Source organism: Lathamus discolor, chromosome 13 (assembly GCF_037157495.1).
Source record: "Lathamus discolor isolate bLatDis1 chromosome 13, bLatDis1.hap1, whole genome shotgun sequence".
Taxonomy (NCBI): domain Eukaryota; kingdom Metazoa; phylum Chordata; class Aves; order Psittaciformes; family Psittacidae; genus Lathamus; species Lathamus discolor.
In genome coordinates this window covers 3049281-3073426 of record NC_088896.1, presented here as the reverse complement: position 1 = coordinate 3073426, position 24146 = coordinate 3049281, and the positions used below count along the sequence as shown (strand labels likewise).

Genomic DNA, 24146 nt, shown 5'->3' with positions numbered 1-24146 from the left:
GAAGCTGATGAACAAAAGAGGCTCCTCAAAGCTGTCTCGGCTCCTTTCCAGAGCCTGGCGTGCTCTGACGCGGGGAGGATGGATGGGAACACGCTGGTCCCTTTGCATGGCAGGGGCTTTGCCCCAGGGCAGCACAACATGGCGAGAGGCCGGGACTGTTTGCGCTGATAAAACCAGCTCCCTGCTCCCAGTTGGCAGTGGTTTATGAGGCAGCAGAGCTCTGTTACTGCCTGGGTGAGTGATAAAGCTGCCCTCACCACCCGTGCTGCAGGAGGGAGAAGATGGCTCCCTCCCTGAGGTGGGTGGCCTTTCTTGCTGTTAAACGGCTGCGGGACAGGGGTAAAGCAACCCGCGAACGCCTGTGTGTCTGTAATTCAGATCAATTTCATTTCCCTGGCCCCAAATCTCTATAATCTTCTCCACACCTTGCTTCTCCCTCAAGCTGTGGGGCAGAGTGGGCCTTTGCGTGGTCACCTCAGCAAGGGTGGCTCCAAAGCTGGGTGGCTCTGGGGCTCCCTCCGGGCGCCGTGCGCTGTGCACCCATCGCTCCCCCCCGCTCTGCTTGCAGGGGCTGGCTCTCGGGTGCCGCCCCGGGACCGGCCATGACACTTCCAACCATGGCGGGGCAGCCCACCCGCCACTCCCAAGATGGCCACAAGCAGGGGCACTGCGCATGCGCCCGGCCATGGCTGGGCTCCGCGGCGTTCCGGCCACTCCTCAAGGCGGCCCCGGCGGCAGATGGCGCCCGGCCCCTCCGCGCAGGCGCAGGGCTGGCCTCGCCGCTCCGAAGATGGCGGCCCGGCAGTGATAGGGGGTAGAGGCGGCTGCGAGCAGCGGTAGCGGGCGGCCGAGCGCGGCAGGATGATCCCCACCGAGGAGGTGTCGGCCCGCAGGAGGGAGATTGAGTACAAGCTCAAGCAGGTGGGGCTGGCGCCCGGACGTGCTGCAGGCCCGCCTGGGGCCCGCGCCTGCTCTCCTAGCCCCCGCGCGTTGCTCAGGAGACGGGTCTGGAGGTGCACACCGGGCCTGGGAGCGACCCGGGACCCCCTCAGAGCCTGGCCACCCCCTCCGGGCCTGCAGCATCCCAGGTCTCCTTCAGCGCCTAGGGCCCTGGTTGTCAGGGCTATCTCTTCCCCACCCCTTCGGCCTGTGGCACCTCTCTCAGGGCCTGGTGGCCCCTTGGAACTCTCTCTTCAGGCCCTCAGATCCAGCCTGAGGCCAGCCCTCGCAGGCTTCTGTTCCTTCCCTGTGCCTGGGCTTTGGTGTCTTGAAAGCAGCCCTTGGTGGTTGCTTTGCATGGGCCGCTTGAGTTCATGGCTGTGCATGGGATTTGGGTGATGCCTGTGCAACCACTGTGGTGTGCTATGGCAGGGAAATGTGTGCTCTCAGTAGGTGTGCCTCTGTGGTAAAGGTATTAGTTTTATCTTGTGCTGTGACTTTAGTGTGCTAAGGCTCGTGGTATTGAAGGGAAACAAGTAATCCATAAAAACCTGGCTCATTTTGTTGTGTGTCTCTCCCCTTGGGTCAATTGCACAGATTTCTATTAAGAGGTGGGTGGCCTCAGCATCAGACCAAGCATGGTTTGCTGCAGTGTTTGCCAGGACATGGAAAAACTTTCATGTGATGTTGAGTGAATTAAATGCTCAGTGTTCAGAATTGAAGAGTATTTTTTCATCTTATTGGCAGGAAGAATTAACTCTGTCCTTCATCAAAGATAGCCTTGAGAAGAGTGACCAGCTCACAAAGAACATGGTAAGTTGGTCCTTGAAATTCAGCCCTAATGTGGGCCTGGGTTTACTCTTTATTAGGAAAAACTGTGTTCAAGGCTGTCACTGTGCCCATATGAGGAGTGCAAAGTAATGAACCACTTGCTCTGCGTCTGTGTTTTGCATTTCAGTGCCTGGGCAAAGGGGAGAACTGATCATAGAATGGTTTGGGTTGGAAAGGACCTTAAGATCATCCAGTTCCAATCCCCTGCCATGGGTAGGGACACCTCACGCTAAACCGTGTCACCTAGGGCTCTGTCTGTCCAGTCTAGCCTTAAACACTGCCAGGAATGGAGCATTTACCACTTGCCACTTGATGAATGCTTCAGGCCTAAGCTTCTCTCCTGTTTAGATGAGGGCTCAAATGAGCTGTTGGCCTCATCTCTTTATGGTCTGTCCCTCCTGGGAGGAGGTATTAATAGACCTCAGACTAGTTTGTGCAACAGCATCATGTTGTTGCTTCGTAAAGTCAGGTCTTGTTTGGAGTTTTATTTTGGGAGTGCTCTGTTTAAGAGGTAGAAAGTAATTATCGTGCTCTCATGGCTTGTTAGCCCCCAGCTACTACACTGTGTCAGTTTTTGGCTATAAGAAAGTCATAAAGGCATCACTAGAGAAGTGTGGAAAACGTAACATGAGAGTTAATCTTGAAGGAGTTGCATTTTGGCCTACAAAAGATGACAGTAAGGCACCCTTCATGAGCGTACTATGGTTTAAAAGCAGTATCACAGTCCCTTTTAAGAAACAAGTGTCTGTGATGGATAAGAAGGTTTTTGCTCTACTGGTACTGTGCCTTCAGGTTGTACATCTCATGTGTGGGTCTCAGTGGTATGGGGCGAAGTGGCTGCTGGTTTATGTGGTTGTCCTTTTTACCTAGTGCAGCTCCAGGCTGTTCCTGTGGCTGTTCATGCTGTCAAATGGACTTTTGCTCCCCCTTAGGATGTCCTGAAAAGTTATTTTCACACTTGCAAACATTTAATTTAAGATTGGCCTATCTCTGTATGGCAGGTGATCTGTTTTGTAATTATGATTTGAAAGTAGGACACAGAGGGATTAAAGAGCCAACCTAAGGAGAAATCAATAGCAGAGCCCCAAAAGAGACGGTGGGACCTGAAGGTCCCTGGTTGCCCTGCTGTTAACTATTACCCTACTATATGGGTACATGTGGAAGGATGTCCTCAGCTCTCATTCTTTCTTGGTGTTGTAGGTTGCTATCCTCTCCTCCTTTGAAAGTCGTTTGATGAAGCTGGAGAACTCCATCATCCCAGTCTATAAACAGACAGAGAACCTGCAGCGCTTGCAGGAGAATGTGGAGAAGACCCTGTCCTGCTTGGATCATGTCATCAGTTACTACCATGTGGCTAAAGACACAGAGAAGATCATAAAGGAAGGGTGAGTGGAGCAGCTAGATCTTGCTGGGGAGCTTCATCCTGTTGAACTTTCAGGATGGAGGTAGGGGAGCTGACTCCACACGCTCGTCGGAGGGTTCCTTGTACACTTCCCACACACTTTTCCTAGCATCAGACCACATTGAAGCTGCTTGGCTTGGCCTTCAGTAAACCCCAGAGGGCAAAGTCTGCTCAGGCTTGGTACTGGTGTCTCTTCCAGGTTTAGCAGACATGCTGCTATATGAAATTCATTAGCATTGGTGGCTTCTTTCCTCCACTGTTTTCCCAAAGGTTCTTTCTGCACTGCTGATGCTGTCACTGTATTCAGTTCTGGAGCCCTCTTTCAGTCTTTTGGTGGATGTTGTGATGGCCCCTCACTGGGGTGGGAGAAGGCAAGGCTGAGAGTTGTGTGCTGCTCAGTCATCAGTACCTCTGCACTTGCTGCATGGATTTTATATTCTGCTGCGCCATTGAGTGGAGGCAAAAGGGAATCCCATGATGATCTCCTGGTGGAAGAAAAGGGAATTGAAATGTTCCTTATTGCTTTTATCCTGATTTTGATCTGATGCTTTCTTAGTAAGTTCATTCTTTGCTTCTTGGGGCATTAGTTTTATTTTTGGTTTTATTTTCAGCCCTACTGGGAGGCTGGAGGAATACTTGAATTGCATGGACAAAATCCAGAAGGCAGTGGAATACTTCCAGGACAACAATCCTGACAGCCCGGAGCTGAACCGTGTGGTAGGTCATGGGTTTGGAACCTTGCATGAGTGAGATAGGGACAGATGTAGCCCTGCTGCTCAGCCTTGTACTGTGAGAGGCTCTCCGCCTTGCTGCTGGTGAAGAGGGTGTTTGGGCACAGCTGAAAATGATTGTTTTGGGGTCTGATGAAGTCTGTCTACACTCGGCAGCATTTCTGCTTGTGGGGCTCTGCTCTCTATGCATTGCACCAGTAGGACTTCTGAAAGCATGTCACAGAATCCTAGAATGGTTTGGTTTGGAAGGGACATGAAGATCATCCAGTTCCAACCCCCTGCCACGGGCAGGGACCCCTTCCACTGGAGCAGCTTGCTCCAAGCCCCTGTGTCCAACCTGGCCTTGAACACTGCCAGGGATGGGGAGCCACAGCTTCTCTGGGCACCCTGTGCCAGCGCCTCAGCACCCTCACAGAGAAGAACTTCTTCCTTGTATCTAACCTGAACTTCCTCTGTTCCACTTTAAACCCATCACTCCTTGTCCTATTACTACAGTCCCTGATGAAGAGTTCCTCTTTGCATCCTTTTAGCCCCCTTCAGATGCTGGAAGCTGCTCTGAGATCTCCACACAGCTTCTCTTCTCCAGGCTGAACAGCCTCAGTGTTCTCAGCCTGTCTTCATACGGGAGGTGCTTCAGCCCCTGATCATCCTCATGGCCCTCCTCTGGACTTTCTTAAACAGCTTCATGTCCTCCTTAAAACTTGCACATGTGGTGGAGTTGATTTAACCTTTTCTTGAGTAGCTCTTCTTGGTCCTCCCAACTGCTTGAGCAGAATGGCAGATGTGTCTAAATCCCGCTTGAAGACTAAGCAATTCCCAAGCAGTATTTTTTATTATTTAATTAGCTTGAAAAGTCTCTTACTTACAGATGTTGCTGGAGTTTGAACCATGTGGTACTTGACAGTGGTCAGAAACCCTGCAGGAAGTATGATCTTATGCAGAAATAATTTGGATGCTGGAGAGGGACTTTTCATCAGGAACTGTAGCAATAGGACAAGTGGTGATGGGTTTAACCTGAAACAGGGGAAGTTCGGGTTAGATGTTAGAAGAACTTCCCTGTGAGGCATCCTTGCACTAATTAGACTGGGCAGGGGGTTGGAACTGGTTGAGCTATAAGGACCCTTCCAACCCAAGCCAGTCTGTGATTCTATGAAACATTCATGAGGGACTGATTACATAATCTCTGTACTGCTTTCTCCTTCTGTTTTGTGCCAGAAATCCCTCTTCGAGAGGGGCAAGGAGTCCCTGGAGTCAGAGTTCCGCAGCCTGATGACACGACACACCAAGCCAGTGCCACCCATCCTCATCCTGGACCTCATCAGTGGGGATGATGACATGGAGCCCCAGGAGGAGATGTTTCTGGAGCACCTCCCAGAGGGTGTCCTGCATGATATCATTTGCATTTCTGGATGGCTGGTGGAAAATGGCAGGAATCAAGGTTAGTGTTGCCTGATGTTCCCTGGTAGTGGTGTATTGGGGAGTGCTCTTCATCTACTTACAAAGTATGGCCGAGACCAGAAGTAGAGTGTTGAGGGCTGTGTGTAGCACTGCACAGCTTGTCTTATATGTCAGCCATGAAGCCTCTGCTCAGGTGCTGCTGTGGTTAAGAAACCCCCAGGCACACTGCTGTTGGAAACAGCACCAGCAAAACTAGTGGCTGCCTCAGTTGGAACCTTTCAGGTCGGTAGTTCAGTCTTCTTTCAGTCACCTCAAGATTCCACTTTTTTACAGTGTTTGGAGTGCAACTGGAGTGATGGTTTATTAGTTACAAAATGATCTCCTGGGGGATATGATGAGAGGAGGAGCTGTATAAATAAAGCACAATTTATCTTAATGCCTGGTCTGTCCGATAGCAGAAATCCATTTGACTTGCAACTGTAATGCCTCCTGATGGAGCTGCAGCTATCTAGTGCTCAGGTATTATTAATGTGCAAAACACTGGTCTCTTATTCCCATCTGGGAACTATTTATGAACAGATTAAATGTGAGCAAGGGCAGGGAGAAAGCAGCCCAAAGACTTCCTTCAGTCAGTACGTGCATCTTTCTTGTTCAGCAGCATCAAAATATGCCTGCAGCTTTATACTCCTTTATTAACTTTTCCTTTGGAAGTGATTGACTTTGTGGAATTGTTACAGGAAAACCTGTATTTCACATGCATAGAGCTCCTGGAATCACCCCCACCTCAGTCATTTACTTCAGAGTGGGGATTACTGTGCTTACCAAGTATGACAGACATCTTTAAAAGCCTCTTAAGAATTTGTCTGTGATCAAAGGCAATTCAAACACGTATAGCATAGCTTGTCAGTCACTTTGTGTTTTGCTTTTAAATGACGAACACCTCATTTAGTTCCTGAGCACCCTGAATCCTGAGAAGTGGGTAAAGCCTCTTATCGTACAAACTGAGCCCTTCAGTTGACAGTGTCTTGCGCAAATGTCTCCCATCAGTTTCACAGCTGATGTGCCCTTGTAGCAGTGCATAGACTTAATGTTGTGTGTGGTAGGAGGGCTGGAATGAATACTGCAGAGGAGGGAAGAAGTTGGTTTGGAGAGACTCTGTGAGGGAAAAACACACTTCCTTGGGGTCCCACATCAATGCTCATAAGCCCCCTTAGGAGCACAGTGTTTCAGGAGAGGTTTGGTTTTCCATTTGCTTATAACCTTGTTTCTACCTTGTCTCTGTAGATTTCATGACAGTTTACTTCCAAATCCGCTCGGTCCAACTTGACCGCTCCATCAAGGGGCTGAAGGACCATTTCCGTAAGAACAGCTCCTCCACAGGGGTTCCCTATTCCCCTGCCATCCAGAACAAAAGGAAGGACACTCCCACCAAGAAGCCAGTCAAGAGACCAGGTGAGTCCGTAAAGTAGGGGATCACTGCAGTGCGTATCCTCTTGGCTGGGTATGGAATGCCTTCCCTTTGCTGAAGTAGCCTCTGTGTCTAAAATGTGCTTTCAGGACAGGAGCAGGGGTAAGACTGTGAAGGTGAGCACCTCTTCTCTGATCCGGGTTCAGCATTTTGATGACAGACGTTTTCTGTCCTGTTGCCAAGTCCTCAGACCTGTTCTTTGGAGGAGAGTGGGGTCCTGTATACAGAGAGAGAAAAGGTCATTGCCTTAACAATGGAGATGAGTAAAAAGAGACTGAGAGGGCTCTAAGAGACTTATAATTTAAGAGCACCTGTCCTCAGCCTTGGAATAGGGCTTATAGATTGTGCCACAGCGAAACACAAAACTCAGGTCTGATAAAACACATTACTTGAATCGTTAGTTATGAACAAGCTAGTGCTGGGAAGCCAAGAACTGGTTAGGAGCTGGGATGGGGTCTAGGGAGGTGCTTACAGAAATGAGATCCAGAGTTTTCTGGATCTTGGAAGGGCTCCTAAAGGCTTTTGCCACAGCCTGTCATTGAAAGAGCCATGTCTGAGGCTGGTGGGTTGTTCCACCTCTCCAACTCGTCATGAAGTTCTGCTGCCTGTTTTGCAGCTGGTGAGACCAGTCACTCCAGCGTACTGGAGTGTGGAGCTGGAATTCCCATCTCTGAAACATGCCATCTAGTGGGAGCATGGCCAGAAGGAGGGTAGCAAAAGCTGATGTGTGCCTCCCACAGCAGCACAGTGAGGTTGTCCCTGCATGTGTCACAGCACCCTATTTCCTCCTCTGTAATAATGATGAAAGTCAGGAAAGTCCATGTTTATGTGGGTTTATATGGGCAACGCTCTCCCACCCACATATATTTTCCTGTGTTGTTCAAATACTCTTGCTGGGTTTCAGGAAAATAACAAGCAATGTGGGTAGGGCCTGGGAATGGATGGGATGGGGAAAGGGAGGGAAAGAAATACCCATTTTAATTGTGTTGTGTTTATTTTTATAATCCTGATGTGAATGCAGTCCTCATCCCAGGTAACGTGTCTCTGTGTGTGTGCTGGCCCTGGGGCTCTTCACTTCTCTGTGTGGAGATGCTTTGCTGGGCCTCTTCTTGCTAAAGCAGAGGGTGTGCCTGGGATATTTGCAGAGGGAGGTCTGGGGGAAGCTGGGATAGCTGGAGATCACCCCTCTGGTTGTCTAACGTCAATCCCTTCCCTTGCTGCTGTGCCCTGGAGCTGTTCCTGAAAGCTGGAGTGGGAGTTGCAGGCGGTGGATGCAGTCAGGCTGAACTACAGTGGGGTTTCTCTTGCCAGCAGAGAACTCCAGGTTTTGCTCTGGAGTTTGGCATGTAGTTACTTGAGTAAGAATTTGCCATCGGTGTTTGGAGATCTGTACGAGGACAGTATCCTCCTGCTAAGGAGAATTGTGCTGCAGATGGCAGAAAGCAGTGTTTAAAATTGCTCCTAGGCATGGTGACTGTCATTAGTGGCAGTAGCTCCTATCCAACAGCATGATTGCCACAGGTAAAGACTGTTTTTGTGTGGTTCAGTAGCTCTCTCCTGGAAAGATGCCCCATGGGGTATGTAGATGAGCCACTGGGATGTGGGTGCTTCAGGCTTGGTCCACAGTGCTCAGTTAACACCTGATGCTAAAGAGATCTCTGGGTTGTGATTGCTGTGAGGTCAACATGGTCAGTAAGTATTTCTAAGCAGCCTGCCAAATGGTGACATATCCCCTGTGCTCTGGGTAAACAGAGATGGAGGTGAGGGGTTTCATCATGGGCAGATGGAAATAAAACCAAGCACTAGGCTATTTTATGAGTCTCAGATCTTGGGTGCTCACATAGTATAGAAAGTACACATGTTTGAGAGCACAAGCATTTGTCCCTACGAACAGGAGTCCTCCAAAATGAATGCATTTGGGCATGGAATATTCCTTGTCATGATGAGTGTCTGTGCTGTAGATTTACCAGGAGATTTTCACACCTTTTTGCCCAGTTTCATTGGAGTTTTTGAGGTGGGTCAGGTAGAAGGCAGAAAGCAGGTCTGGATACATTTAGAGAGCTGACAGTGACAGAAAGAGCATTTCAAGTCATCTTTTGGGGTGGTGTTCATCTCAAGAAAAAACTAGTGGCTAATTTGTCTCCAGTTTTCCATGAACAAGAAACCAGGGGTGGTTAAACCTCATGCACCAGCCATCTCTTATGGCTACTAAATTGTACTTAAGTGAAATTAAAAACTGAGGAGAAAAATAGTCTTTGAGCAGAGATTCACAGGTTTTTCTGCAGTCCCATGAGCTTTCAAGGACAGCTCTTGAGGTCTTTATCCTCTTTGCACTGGCACAGTGGCCCTCTTCATAGCAATATTCATCTGGTGGGGTTTGATTCCCCTGTTTTTAGCCTGTGTTCAATCATGGAAGAAGAACTGGTTGCCTATACTGTTGCTTCAGTAAGCAAAGTCAAGTTCTGCCAATTTGGGTTTCAGACAAGGGGATTTTCTCATGGCTTCACTGAGCAAGTTGATTTCCTTATTCCTTAAGGAAGAATATCCCAGTGCACACCCCAGCGCACACTTTAACCTGTCGCAAAGGAAAAATAACAAACTAAATCTGATGTGCTATAACTTCTTTGCCCACAAAGCACACGAGAGCCTACAGCTAAAGGGCAGGTGACGTATTAGGGACAGGGTAACAAGGCAGAGACATCCCCTCCCTGTTTCCCTAGGTATTATTGCTGCATTATGGAGAACTTGTTCCATATCCATGTGTTGTTTCAGAGGGTCTTCATCCCTCTGTTGTGGTTTTATTTGTTGGTGTATCCTGTACTATCTCCTGTTACAGCAAGTAGTTGGAAATCTGGCTGCTGAAGATGCTGGAGATGCTTCTAAAGCAGAGTTATCTCCTCTTAAATGAAACTTGCCAAGTCGAGTTGAATTCATGGATCAATCCGTGGGCTTGGTTTTTAGTAGTTTGCTGTTTGAAACAGCAGCAGTGTATTCAGATTCTCAAATCAGCCTCCTGCAAACATATGCAGATCAAATACTGCTTCTTTGGGATGCCTGTAGACCCAGTAGTCTTTTCTGGGCTGGAGAGCAGCAGGTAGCTGGGAAGCTTTTCATTGCCAGGGAATGATAGGCCAGAAGATGCCAGCCTGGCTGCCTGCAAGAAACAGCACAAGGTACAATTGGAAAACTGTGCCTCGTGTATGCCCAAAACCCATTTTGACAACTGGGCCACAGGAGCAAATGTTTCAGATGGTTTTTGACTTTTGGGGGCTCTTTTTAAGCTATAGGGAGCCCTTTTCCAGTGTACCCAGGGCTCCCCCTTACCTAGGGCTCCAGTTTACCCAGCAGTGTGGTGCTACCTGAAAGCAGGCTGTGGAGTCTTTGTGTGGCAGAATAAAGAGCTTCTCACTTCCGATATTGATCACTGCCTGGCTTGAATGTGATGTTTTCATTAGCAGCTGAAGCACAGTCCCATTTGGTTTGGAACTGCTTAATAGCAAAAACCAATAATGGAACAAAAGCTTTGGCTTCCCCTAGAATCCATTAAAGCCTAATTACAGTGCTAAGAGAGAGGGATGGAGCAGCAGTGGAGGGATGCTCAGGAGCAAACACAGGTAACTGTGTTGTGCAAACAACACAGCAGAGGTTTCAGCTCTCATCTGAGAAGGAGCTGTCAGGGGTGGGCTATGGAGACATGCTCTGCATACCTGTGAAGTGAGAACCTCTCTGCTTGTGTTTAATGCCAGTTTACCCTCTTTTTATTCTTTATTTCCCCCCTCCACCTGGATGCTAGAAAGTGGGAAAGATGAAAGAACTGGTAGAGGAACAGTGCCTCGGTTGAGCTGCTCTGCATCAGCTGGGCTATGGGGACAGCAGTAAGAAAGAGCTTAGTACATATCTCCAGAGCTTGTTACAACCCTGCTTGCTCAGAGGAACTTCTTGTTGTGCCCAAGCTCTTAAGGTTTCTGCAAGTAGCTAAGAATAAAGTGGAAATGTTGGGTGTGAAGAGCACTGGGAAGATTGGAGGAAGAGGAACAGCCCTCTCATTTGATCATATGGCAGAAGGTAGGAGCAAATGCATCAGCACAGCAAGGGTGTAAAGTCTTCCCACCTCCCTGCTGTGTGCCTAGAGGGGAAAGTGTGGTTTATGGATATGATGATTTTTTTTCTTTACTAAATGATTGAGAACAGCCTAAACTGGTGGTAGAACGATGTTGCCAGTGAAACATTACACTTTAGGAACCGTGTGCTGTTGTTTAGCGAGTGCACCAGGTTAAAGCAGTTTGGTAGTTCAGTGGGAACTGCTCTCTCCTGTTCTCCCCCATTAGAGGTGCACTGGGGGAAGTTTCAGTCCTCCTGCCCTATATGTTTTTATGAGATAAAGCTGTCCTGCACACCAGGATGCTGTTTTGCAGCAGTGTGTGCTTGGACTTCCTCTCAGGATAGTGGTCCTCAGTGTTAGTGCAGCCAGCACTGTTTCCAGGCTGCACTGTGGCTCAGTCACTGATGGAAGCAGGGATTTTCTGTGTGTTTGGAGGGTTTATTTCTGCATGTTTATTTCTTCAAAATGGAAGAACAATTCTTAATTTTGGCAGCAGAATTTTTATTTCTTGGATCCTTCTTCATTTTCTCAGTTCTGTTGCATCTGGGTCTGCTATAGAAACTCCTTCCACCTTCCTAAAACTTTCTGTTCCCTGTTGTGCAGGCAGCAGCAAAGCTCTGCTCGGAGAGGGTGTCCATGTGCTTGTGCTAATTGTAGCTTCTTGCATGAAGGACTAACCTTTGAATGTGGAAACATTGTCTTCAGTTGTCACATTAATGCTTTGTTTTGTGCTGTCTAGCTGTATAGCCAGCGCTGGCTTTTGTTCAGTTCTGTCTGGTTTTTGTGTATGTGAAGTATAAATCTTTTAACCCAGTGTTATGTTGGTTTGTTTTTTTTTTTCCATGGTTTGAATTGATTTGCAGTTCCTTAGAAGAGAAGTGGCTTTGGGGATTAGGGGGACTTAATGCCAGTTAGACATGGGTGGGCAGCATTCATTATTCTGGGATTCCTGGGGTGGGAATTGCTGTCTCGAGCCCAGAGGTTGTCACCATTTTACTGCTTCCTGTAACACCAGAGATCATTCCTTGGCTGTGGAGATCATTGTCTTGGCTTTGGGGCTCCTGATGGGTCTGTATTGATTCTGCTCAGAAAATCCCCCTTGGAAAGGTACCTCTTGCTGCAGCTCTAACCAAGTGGCTGCAGTTGGGGCTCTGGGGAGCACACATGTTGCCAGACAGGAATTGTTGGTACTGCAAAGCCCTGCTTCCAAAGCTGAGGAAAAGCAATGACTGTATGCTTGGATGCAGAGTACCAGCTTTAACTCCTTACAGGGAAGGGTGCTTCAGTGCTTCCCTTCTCTGCTCCTGTTTTCTCTACCTCAACAAACTGATTGAGCACCCTCTGATTGAGGGAGTCTCTCCGTGTGAGGCCCTGGCACAGGGTGCCTGGAGAAGCTGTGGCTGCCCCATCCCTGGCAGTGTTCAAGGCCAGGTTGGACACAGGGGCTTGGAGCAAGCTGCTCCAGTGGAAGGGGTCCCTGCCTGTGGCAGGGGTTTGAGCTGGAGGAGCTTTAAGGTCCCTTCCAACACAAACCAGTCCATGATGCTTCTGTAAACCTGGCTGGAATTGGTGCTCCCACCCTCAAAGCAGGGAAATAGACTGGAAATGCCATTGGATCTGCACACTTGGACATGAGCTTGGGGTTCACGTTCCTGTACTGAGCTTTCTCATTGGTGCCCAGGTACTTGCTGGTGGAGGGCTGGTGGTCTGCGTTTGTTTTCTTTCACTCATTTTCTAGGTCTTCTTGTCTCTTCTCTCTGGCTCTGGTGACAGGCACGATCCGTAAGGCTCAGAACCTTCTGAAACAGTACTCTCAGCATGGTCTAGATGGGAAAAAGGGGGCCTCTAACCTCATTCCTATGGAAGGTAATCACAGCTCTAGCTACTTCACCCTTGACTTTCTCTGTGTATCAGCCTTGCTTTTTCAGGTGGGACCTCCATTACCCTAGTGCTTGGTGGCCAGCATTGGATAGGTGCAGGTCTCCTTGGGAGCCAAGGAAATGCTGGAGAGCCAAATTATTCATCTGAGTTCAGTCTCTGACTTACAAAGTCTCCATAAACACGAACACAGGTGGAGAGGAACGTGACCTTAAAGCAATTGACCCACCAGAGCCACCTGGCTAATGGAAGCTCTGCTCTGATGACATCTGCTTGTGGTGTTTCTGTTCTCTTTTCTTTTTGCCTGGACTTTGAGACATTCAGTTTCCTGGTGACCTTTCCAAACCTGATGCTGAAGTGTCAGACCACAGCCTAGCTCAGTACATCACGTGCGAAGTTCACCTCAGTTTATCTCTGTGAAGACCTGCCTAAATAGTTGTCTTCCATATTCTGATCTCCTCTGCTTATAGAGGTTGGACCAGATAAGGGGAAGAGGTCACTTGCTTCAAAGCATCTAAGACCTTTCTGCCCCCTGTTACGTATGCATCCAAAGTAGATCTCTTCAGCACCTACACTGTAGTCTACTAAATCCCAGATGGTGACTAACATCACTCATTTGAGGGGGAAAAATCCTTGTGCTGAGCAGGAGATGGGCTTTGAGTTTGGATTTGTGATGATTGTGGGTACAAGTGGGACTTCTGGGGCCTGCTGTCCCATTCAGAACTTACGGCAGGAGGTTCAAGGGACTCCTGTGGCCCAACAAATGGCTTGACTCACACTTTTCATCAGGTTTCAAAGGGTTGCTACTGCCGCATAGCCCAACAAAGGGATTTGGTCAGGTAGCATTCATGGGACTGTAGGGCAAAATAAATGTCCATGAGCTCAAATAAGCCAAGCTTGAAGCAGCTTCCAGCCCGTGTGAGCATCCATCCATGCTGTAACCACCTGGATAAATTGCGCCTTCTGTTTGTGCCGGCTGCCATCTCACTAGGTCATGAGCATGACTTACGGGTTAAACACCTTTCCGATGCCCTGAGCGACAAGCATGGGCCAGCTGCTGGTAAGTACCATATTGTCACTTCACACCAAGCTGGCTAACATCCCTTCTGTCCAGCATGTTCACAGTAGTTCTGTAGACAGTGGCTGTTCATGGGCAGTCTGGGAGCATGGGCCTTCTCTGGCTAAGAAGCTCTGGCTCTTCTCAGTAGAATTCACTCCTACTAATCACACACCCCCCGAGCCCTCAAAAAGGGAACCCCGGCTTTATCCAAGCAAAGACTGGGAGCCACCATGCTGAGAGGCACTTTTCTATAGCTAGCTACTGGCTTGTTTGGTGCTGCAGTGAAGCAGACAGGAAAGGGATCACCTGCAGTATGCAGTGGTGGGTCACTCTCCACTGTAGGCACTCTATAAACCACACATTTGTGTGTCCCCTGCTGACCATAACTTTGAAAAGCTCAACTTGAAGGACCTGTCAGTGTAGGGAAGAATTGGTTCTGTGTCCATCAAAAGTTGCACATTGTTGCTGGGAGAAGAGAAACAGCAGCAGCAGCACCTATAGCTTACAGAAGGCCTCTCCATGTAGTCTGTTTTGTAGTGGTTCCTGCAGGGGTCTGGGTGATGCAGGATGGTGTGTGTCAGTTTGTGGCTGTCCTCATGACACATGCAGCTGGTGGTTGGCATGAGCTGGTGCTGGCCTTTGTATTGTAGCAGCACTTCTCTTGCTTACCACTGAGGTTCTTTGATGGACCTTGCAGACATTTGTATGCTAGGACTCAACTATTTGCATTTGTATGCAGCGGTGTGTGAGATAGCTCACCTAGCTGTGCTGATAGTCCTGCTTCATGGGATTGAAATGTTCATCTGCCTGGTTTTTATCTTGTTTCTGCCTGTGGGAAGACGCTGCCTTCCAGGACAGCTTTGATTTCCCAGAAATGGTGATGCAAAATGGCAGCTCTTCATCTGCATGATGGATGGAGATAAAGAATTCTAAAAATACCAGCAGAGATGTTGAATAATTCACCACAGACCTCCCCGAGTACTCTGTGTTCAAGCCTTGATTTAATTTAGTCTGTATCCCAGAAGAGCTCCAGACTTGCCTTTTGCCATGAGGCTGGCAAGAGCTGGTGGCTTGATGCGCCTGTTCCCTGACCTGCAGATGACTCTGCATACCCTGCAAGAGGCATTCCAGTGCACAAACCCGGGGGCAGTTTGGTGAGAAGATGACTAGTTCTCACACAAGGATGGGTGCAAAGCCAGAACCACCTTTTCCAGAAGAACCTTATGCAAACCAAGGCCTTGAGCAGAGCTGCTGAAGCTCAGGGTGGAGTTTGGTCTCCTAAAGCCCTCTTGCTCTTGCAGGGAGGGACGACGTCTTCGACATCGAGATCGACGCGTACATTCACTGTGTTAGTGCCTTTGTCAAACTAGCCCAGAGTGAGTACCAGCTCCTGACAGACATTGTCCCCGAGCACCACCAGAAGAAGACCTTTGATTCCCTCATCCAGGTCAGTTGAGCCTCTCTGCTTGGCTTCTCTTGTAAAAGGATGAACACAGTCTTTTCCCCTTCCTCTTCATTGTGAGGATGTGGATTCCATGACCCACTGTGGGTGCCCAGGAGCACCACCACTGCTTGTGTTGTCCTCCAGGACCTGCTGAGGGAACTGGGGCCTTCACAGACCCTGGAGAACATGTGCTCAGAGTCACTCACTGGGTACCACAAATGAGCCGTCAGATGGATTGGCATCCTTAACTAGGGCATCCTGCATGGAGCCCCTTGTGCTGCTTCCTTCTGACCCTGTGGCTTTGTTGCAGGAGTCACTGGATAACTTGATCATGGAGGGCGATAACATTGTCTCAGCTGCCCGAAAAGCCATCATCCGACATGACTATTCAGCTGTGCTCACAATCTTCCCCATCCTTAAGCATCTGAAGCAGATGAAGCCAGAGTTTGACCAGGTCTTGCAGGTGAGTATGACAGGATTTGAGAGGGTCCTGTGGCTTGGGATGTGTGGAGAACTTTCTGAAAGGGATTGTCACAGTGGGTTTGAACAAAGCTGCTTCTGTCCTCCAGCATGGGCTGGACAGAAATGCAGCTTGTTTCTTTCTGTGACAGTGAACCATTACCTCAGCATCTCTCAGCAGCAGCTCTTTCAGTTCAAATCATGACCCAGTGATGGACCATATACTTGGTCCATTCTGCTGTGTACATGGCATCTGAGGGGCTTCATCTTTGTTAGTGATGAGCTTAGTTTAGGCTGTACTTACTGATGCCTGGAAGATGGGCTACTCTGAGGAGAGCCTGCTTGGACTGTGCCTCAAGGTACTCCAGGTATCAAACATGGCATCTAGGTTTAGCCAGGCTCCTTTCCATCTGCTTGCAGCTGGTGACTGTGATGCACCAACCCCCTGTATCAGGTACAGTGTAAGAGGAGACATGAGAAGTGGCAAGTCCTGGTCACCACTGAGGTTACAGCATCCTCCCATTCTGTCTAGCAGAAGCATGCAGGATTTTACGTGTTGTTGTGTTGATGGTGCTGTAAATATTCTCCTGGCATATGAGGAGCTGAGAACGAGATGCTGGGGTGGGGGATCAGGGTGGGTATGTGCTGGATGACAGTTCAGATGCTGTTTGTTTAACTTCTCTGATCTGTGATGCAACTATTGCAGGGAACTGCAGCAGGCACCAAGAACAAACTGCCAGGGCTGATCACTTCCATGGAGACCACTGGTGCGAAGGCACTGGAAGAGTTTGCAGACAACATTAAGGTAGGATTTTCCTCAGTGTTCCTTTTGGCAAGACGAGCAGGCTTGGAAAAGGTGTTTCTGTGCAGAACCCCTACTTTAGCTTTCAGCTTTCCATGACACCATGCAGTTTCTGACTCTAAAGCAGTTGCTTGCTGAATCAGCTGCAAATACCAAATCCTTCGTACTGATTTCAAACACAGAAGGTCTCTGCATAAGACCCTTTACAGGGTTACTACAAATAATCTGCCATGAGTTTCCAGATGCAGAGTTAATTTCAGAATTAATCCTATTTAAGAAGGAACTAAAACTGCTGACTTGGTAAGTTTTGGGGCGCTCATGTTAAACTGTCCCTGTGTAAGGTGGGTTTGGTGAGCATACTGCCTGGTAGGTGAGCTTGATGGTCACATGCTGCCCAAACCCCTGTGGTTCTGAGCTGCTGGTGCATAGGAGCTGTGGTTTCTGAGCACCAGGAGATGGCACTGTGAGAGCCAGCTCTGAGGGTGTTGAGAGAGACTGGATGACCAAGCCTACAGCTCACTTGCAGCAGTTGTGTTGTAGAGGCCCTCAGTTTCCTTACGTGCTTAACTTGTGTCTTTCTTTCTTTCTTAGAATGATCCAGACAAGGAATACAACATGCCAAAAGATGGGACAGTTCATGAACTCACCAGCAATGTATGTGATGATGGTTTGAACCATCCTGTATGAAAAACAGCTTCTGATGGTGTTTTAAAAAGAGCAGCAGGGAAATTTCTCAAGTTAAACTGTCTTGGAAGGGCGATGAACTGGTTTCCATGGAGAGATCAGCTGGTTACTGGTTGAGCCATGATATGAATCTGGGGGTAAAACCCAGCAGCTCAAAGCAGTGTAGTGATTTGGTTCTTGAAGGCTTAATAGCAGAGCATTTAATAGGAGATGCAGTGTTGGTTGTTCATGACTTCCCTCCCTTGCTTCCAGGCCATCCTTTTCCTCCAGCAATTGTTGGATTTCCAGGAGACAGCAGGTGCCATGCTGGCATCACAAGGTACAGACATGCATGAGGCTTGTTTGAGCATGCAGTTCTTTCCCCAGATTGTCTGGACATCTTCCCTAGAAAGCTCAAACTTCATCGTGCCTGTGAGCTTGTTCTCCTCCTGTCCTTCACTCTGTGGTTTGTCTTGTCCTCTGATATGCCATGACCATGTAGATAATTGCCTGGAGGGGATGCAGAGTTTCCTTCCACACTTGCTGCTATCAGGTACTCTTGGGGTAGTGTTTATTGCTGATGTATTCCATCATGAGAGGATGCCTTAGTCATTTAGCTACAAATCTGACACTGGGCTGGTTCTCTCTGGCTGTACTGGAGTGAGGGTGGATGAACCAGCTGGGCTGGCTTTAGTTAGGGGTGTGTTGATGAATTTCACCTTTCCTGCCACATCCTCTGGTCAGAGCATAACAGCAGCAGCAAGAATATTCTCCTTGGAATCTAGCATGAGCAAGCTGGGACTCCTGAGCTATGTGTGTGCCTTGTGCCCTGGCAGAGAGATGAGTTTTAGCTCTCTCTCCAGGATGCTAAAGAGACTTAATTCCAGAAAGACATACATGGATCAGAAGCTGAGGGCAGCTGCCTCATGGAACAGGATGTTGCTGCTTAACAGCTAGATCATGAGTCTTGAGTTCTGTGCAGAGCAGCAGCTCCCTGATGAGCCCTTGGCCTAGGCACAGCTCATGTTTTCATGTTTCCCTTGTAATAGAGCAGCTTGAGAGGTGGAGAACTGGAGATTTTGGAGGCACAGAGACCTGAGGAGGAACAGGCCACAGCCTGGTGTTTGGAGAGTGTTAGGGAGCCCATTAGGAGCAGGGAAAGAGGGAAGTTTACAGCTGCCTCCAGACTTGTAGCTGCGATTCCTGCTTGGAAGAACCTGCCAGTTCTAAATTAACTCAAGCTGGGATGTGTCTGCTTCTTGCCACATCTCCTGTAACCACTGCCTTGTGCCCTCGGCACTTGCAAGCTCAGTGTGCTCAGAGCCTCCTTGACTTTCTCTCCTTACCCAAAGAGGTGATCTGGGTTTTTTTTCTGGAGAAACCAACTGTTTCCCGTGTCCTTCCCTGAGTGCTGATGTCAGCACCGTTATGTAAAGCCTCGACATGTTGTCGTGCACTAGAGCTCTGTCACAGGAGCTGATTCAGAAGGTACAATAGGCTTTTTTATTCTCTATATTGGTCATAAAATGTGACACGCAAGCCATTTCCTTTTGAGTTGTGGCTGTCCCATCACATCAGGTGTAGAGGGATCCTGCTGTATAGACAGACACACAGCTTTGCACTCCTTTCAATTATTAAAGCTTGAAGTCAATGTAATTGTAGCAGCTCTGGTAACTTGGGCTGACGTGCAGGAGCTCAGAGCCACGCAGGAAGTGACCCATAATCCATGTGCTGTCAATAGTGTTGTCTCTGGCTGCAGCCAGGCCTCGGGGACCATCTGCTGCAGTGGTGTTCTCCTGCAGAAACTGTGCTGTCACTAGCTCCAAAGCTATACCCAGCACAGGGTACAGGCCAGAACTGTTTTCATTTTGAGGGACACTGGTTGCTGATTGTTGGTGAAGTTGTGGTCCCTGTCTGGCTGTAGACCTGGTGTCACCCTACACCAACCATCGTCAGATCGGAGGTGATGTTAGTGAAGTTGGAGGGAGTTGCTTCTGAATCAGAGGCTTTGGGATGGTGACTTGCCTTCAAGGCTTCACTCTGTGACCGCTTCCAGCTGCCAGCTCAGGTGTGGGTGTCTGGAGCTGGGTTTGATAACTCCCACAGTGATCCCAAGTGGTGGGAATTACAGTTCTTTATGTGATGTTTGCCTCGAGTGGTAGCAAAAGCAGAGCGATGGGTTAAATGTGTGCTGCCAGTTCCTTCCTGTTGTCCGCTGAACGGTTCTGTAGGACCCTGCATGGTCATGGAGGGATGCTGAAGTGCAGAGTGAGGGTGGGAGGGCTTTGCTCAGGTTCTTGGGAAGGTTATATAGGCTGATATAGGTTCATTTCTGGGACATTAAACTGCTGCTTGTGTGAGGGGAAGCTTTCCTTTGCCTTGAAAGTGTGTTTGAACTCATTTAGAATGAGATGTCTTTCAATGACCATGCAAACGATGTTTCTGGCAGGGGAAGGAGGTTAGACTCTGCCTTTCCTCTGTAATCTCCACTCTGTGGTCTTGGAGGAAGGTCCTGCCTGCTCTCCTGTGTAGCTGTCTATGGCTGCTCTGTGTTAATATCTGCTTTGTTCTCCAAGAGATGCTGGTCTCTAACCTGTCTTTTTGCACTTTGCCTTTCTTTTTCTCTCTCCACCCTCCCCTTTTCTCTCTGCTCTGCCTAATCTTTGTAGTTCTTGGGGACACATACAATATTCCTTTAGATCCCAGAGGTAAGCAGACTTACCCCCACCTCCCTGTTCCCATTGCCTTGGATGCTGGTGATGTATGTTAATGCTTTATCCTCCACGAGTGGTAAATAAATGAACATGTAACTGAAAAGAGAAAAGGGGAGAGTAAGTAACTCTTGCCAGGGCTGGAAAGAATAGGGAGGGCTTGTCACCAGCAGACAATGAGGGATGCCACATGAGCTGCAACAGGCTAAAGACACTCTCATGGCGCTGAATCCCTTTGGCACAGTTGCAAATTGGCCCAGCTGGGATCATGCTTTATCCCATGGGCATTCGGCTCCTTATTGTCCAACTCCCAGCAACAGGAGCCTCGAGGCCTTTCCCATGGGGGCTGATGAACTCAGACCACCCCAGCTAGGCCTGGCTGCCAAAGTCACTGATGGGGGAGGAGGAGATAGTTACCCCACGTGTTCCATGAGCAACTGAGGGCAGAAAGCCATCTCTTATGCACAGAGGGACATGTGCCAGCCCAGAGTCACTGCTTATAAGGGCAGGCTCCTGTGCTGGTGCAGCCCCTCTTAAAGAGCCAAGCAGTCCTGTCAGCAACCATGGGGATGGCTGAAACTTGCCAGAGCCCTCGTGCCTGTTCCAGTTCTTGTTGTGTGCCTGCTGTGAACAGCTCCAGCTTGATTGTGCTCCGATTGCCAGTTTCTAGTGCTTACAAAGCCTTTCCAGGTGGTGGGGGAAGAATGGGGATGATGTGCTTAATGACTCTATTTCTGATCAAGAGGATGTCCTCTGAGCACTAGGAGGGAAAGGAGAGGTTTCTGTGGGGGTGCTCAGCACCTGATGCAGATAAAAGGGGTGAGAGATGCACATCTCTTCCAGCCTCGCCCTGGATAATCAGCACTTAAGCAGGAAGCTTCCCACTGGTGATGGGAGCTCTGCACTAATTCCATAGCAACTTGAATGATGCTTGTTTGACTAGAGGCAGGCTGACAACACATACTGCCTTCCCATGGCATGATAACTGGCCTGAGACTCTTTGCTTTTCAGAGACCAGCTCTTCAGCTAGTAGTTACAGCTCGGAGTTCAGCAGACGGCTGCTGAGCACCTATATCTGTGAGTACCCTGCACACCTTCCCAGTTGTGCCCCATCGCCTGTCCTTTGTGCTTGGGTGAAGAGCACAGGCTGTGTCTCTAATGCCATGTGCTCTTTCCATGTTTGAGCTGGAGTCTGATGGGAGGGCTGGGGAAAAAAGGCCAAACTGGGAGTTTCAGGCTGATGGAGTTAGTCAGGACAAAGCACAGAGCAGTAGCTCACTGTGCTTCAGAGCTTTTGTCATCAGCTGCCTCAAACCATTCTCAGCCAGTACTTTGCACCTTCAACCCCACAGAGGCTCCCAGCTGCCAGATGGGCTCTGTAAAACCTTTATTCTGGGTTTAACAGTAAGATAGTGAGATGAACTCATGGTACTACCTCATAATGATCTGTTACAGTGGGGATTGTGTCCTTTGGTTTCTTTGAGATCAGAGCCTGTGTCATGGTCGGGCTGTGTCTGATCCTCCCCTAAGTCACGGGATGTGCTCTGAACCCAGAACACAACTATTGCCAGTTACAACAAAGGCCCTAGTTTGCAGAGAGCTCTTGGTGGCTCCATGAGGAAAGACCTTTGTAAGGCTCATAGGATTGTCCCCTTGCCTGCACCTGCAGCTGGGGCTGTGCTGTTCACCTTGCTGGGCCCTCCAGTGATGGTACAGTTTGGATTGCCAGTAATGAGAAATTTCAGTGCCAAACCTTTTTGTTATCTGTTTTTCCCTCTTTAAGGCAAAGTGCTGGGCAACTTGCAGCTTAACCTTCTCAGTAAATCCAAGGTTTATGAAGACCCAGCTTTGAGTGCCATTTTTCTGCACAACAACTACAACTACATTCTGAAATCTCTGGAAAAGTAAGTGTGGAGCTGGGTAAATCTCCCTGAAGTCCAGGCTGAATCTAAGCATGGTTTTGGAGCAGAGCTTTGTATCAAATGCACTTCCTTGCCAGCCTGTCTCATTTCTGCTCTTCCTTCCATTCTTAAAGTGCCCTTTTGAAAGCTTTGCACTATGCTAAGCATCACATTACACAAGAGTAGGAGATAAAAGCATCAGAGATACCTTAGCTTGTAGAGAGTCCTTTGATCTTGGGAGCACTGAGGACATAGGTTTGGAAAGTAACTTCTGTCTCCCAGTTTGTGCATTTCAAGGTCCCTTTCATTGTAAAGGGCAGAGAAGAACTTGCTGATAGGGGGTTGAAGTGCAGACCTGACAGCAGCTGCCTCAGGTGCTTCCTCAAGTGTTCTGTCCTTTCAGATCTGAGCTGATCCAGTTGGTAGCTGTGACACAGAAGACAGCTGAGAGGTCTTATCGAGAACTGATTGAGCAGCAGATACAGACCTACCAGCGCAGGTCAGTCACATCCTCTGCTCTTCCCTCGGTTTGCTTAGTTTGGAGCTCCTTGGGAGCCAGTGCTGTTGGAGCAGTGGGAGAGATTGGTCTGGAACTTGGTCTAAACCCAAACCCCCAGGTATTTTGGTTTCCAGGCAATGAATCTAACTTGAGAAGGGGTCCCTGTAGGAAACTTCGGGGGGTGTATTGTCTGGGGGGGGCCTTTGGGTCATGGGTGAAGATGTAGATGTTCTGGTGAGGCAGGAGTGACTTCTCTTTGCCTCTGTCCTATCTCATTTTACATACAGCTGGCTGAAGGTGACAGACTACATCTTAGAGCGAAACCTGCCTGTCTTTCAACCAGGAGTGAAGGTGAGAGAATGGGCAAGGAGGGTTTTGAGATGATAGAAATGGCTGGAAACGTATTCTCCTTTGTCATATGAAACAGTTCCCAGAAACCTGCTTTATATCTCATGCCAGTACTGCTCTGCAGAGTGAATACTGTGCCTGGGATAAGGTGGAGAGCAGCACTGCCTTCTGATTTGCCCCAAGTTCGTACAGGTCTTTTAATCTCTGCCTCCATTCTTATATTTCCACCTGAACAGTTTCTTTTATTTCAGATCTGTAAAACCCTGAGACCTTCCCTTAGAAAGGGCTGGGAGCATAAAGAAATCTATTTTTATGTCTGTTCTAGCTGAAAATTACCCTTGTTAAACCTACTTCAGATGAAAGCCAATTGCTGAATGTAGAGTGTGCTGCTCACTGCAGGTTTCTTTCCTCCCTGCTTTAGGAGAGGGAATTCAAGCCAAGTAAGTAGGATATTACTTAGGTTGGATGGGGAGTTGTGGGCAAACACTGGTGTTGGAAATTTACTTCTGGAGATGTAATAAAATCTTTTCCCTCCTTGTTACAGCTCAAGGATAAGGAAAGGCAGATGATAAAGGAGCGCTTTAAGGTGAGGAGGTGTTAGATGGCCTGAGAACATCCCTTGGTGATGGGGTTAGGCAGTCAGCCCAGAGATCTGCCTGAGGAAGTGACCTGTCAGTGGAAAGGAAGAACATCAAACTTGGTATGGAGATGGGGTTGCAGACAGGACACTCACCGAGTTTTACTTTGGACAGGGATTTAATGATGGGCTGGAGGAGCTATGTAAGATCCAGAAGGCCTGGGCAATTCCAGACATGGAACAACGGGACAAAATCCGCCGGGCACAGAAAACCATTGTGAAAGAGACCTATGGTGCCTTCTTGAACAGGTGACAACATTGCAGCATTGTCCTTTCTTCTTTGGATTTAAGGAGGTCTTTAGGCCCTGGAGTAGCCTGAGCTGAGGCATTTTCTGTTGTCCTGTTTTGGCTTACCTACTAAAACATCCCCAAGCTGAACTCTACTGGTTGCCAGCATCTGCTGCCAGCCTGATTTCTTGGTCAGGGTGAGTGCAGATGTCGTAGCCAGGACAAAGCTCTGACCCACCCTGAGCTACTCATGTAAAACTCAGGAGACCCACTGTAACCGGGTTACTTGATCCCTACAACATAACCTGTCAGTGGGATGTGCTGGTGTGGAGCTATTTGTGGCATGGGAGGCACCAGTAGGTCTCTTCGCTGTGTTACATTTGTCACCTGGGGGTTGTCTTCCTTTGCAGATATGGCAACGTGCCCTTCACCAAGAACCCTGAGAAGTACATCAAATACCAGGTTGACCAGGTTGGGGAGATGATTGAGAAGCTGTTTGACACCTCAGCATGAATCTCTAGCTGTTATATACAAGTCAGCACACTCTCAGCAGCCTTTGGGACTCCCTTTGCTCCCTGCCCCATTGTGGTGGGCAGGTTGTTATACTTGTATTTATCAGATTTATAAACCTGTGGAAGCACTCCC

General features: G+C 48.6%; 1 protein-coding gene across 11 annotated transcripts; it reads left to right on the top strand.

The window, feature by feature from the left end:
• Positions 1-747: 747 nt before the first annotated feature.
• EXOC7 (exocyst complex component 7) lies at positions 748-24146 on the top strand. 11 transcript variants are annotated; one of them, XM_065693320.1, is made up of 22 exons: positions 748-921; positions 1687-1752; positions 2971-3155; positions 3784-3889; positions 5119-5341; positions 6586-6753; positions 7791-7802; positions 12645-12737; positions 13741-13809; positions 15111-15256; positions 15564-15716; positions 16419-16517; positions 17106-17168; positions 17451-17517; positions 19847-19885; positions 20900-20965; positions 21672-21792; positions 22193-22288; positions 22576-22639; positions 23181-23222; positions 23389-23522; positions 23912-24078. In XM_065693320.1, exons 1-22 carry the CDS (start codon positions 862-864, stop codon positions 24012-24014), a joined length of 2175 nt encoding a protein of 724 aa, XP_065549392.1. In that variant the 5' UTR covers positions 748-861; the 3' UTR covers positions 24015-24078. The 11 variants fall into 11 exon arrangements, with proteins under 11 accessions (XP_065549392.1, XP_065549393.1, XP_065549384.1 ...); XM_065693321.1 differs by lacking the exon at positions 7791-7802; XM_065693312.1 differs by lacking the exon at positions 19847-19885 and having other exon boundaries at positions 749-921; positions 23912-24146.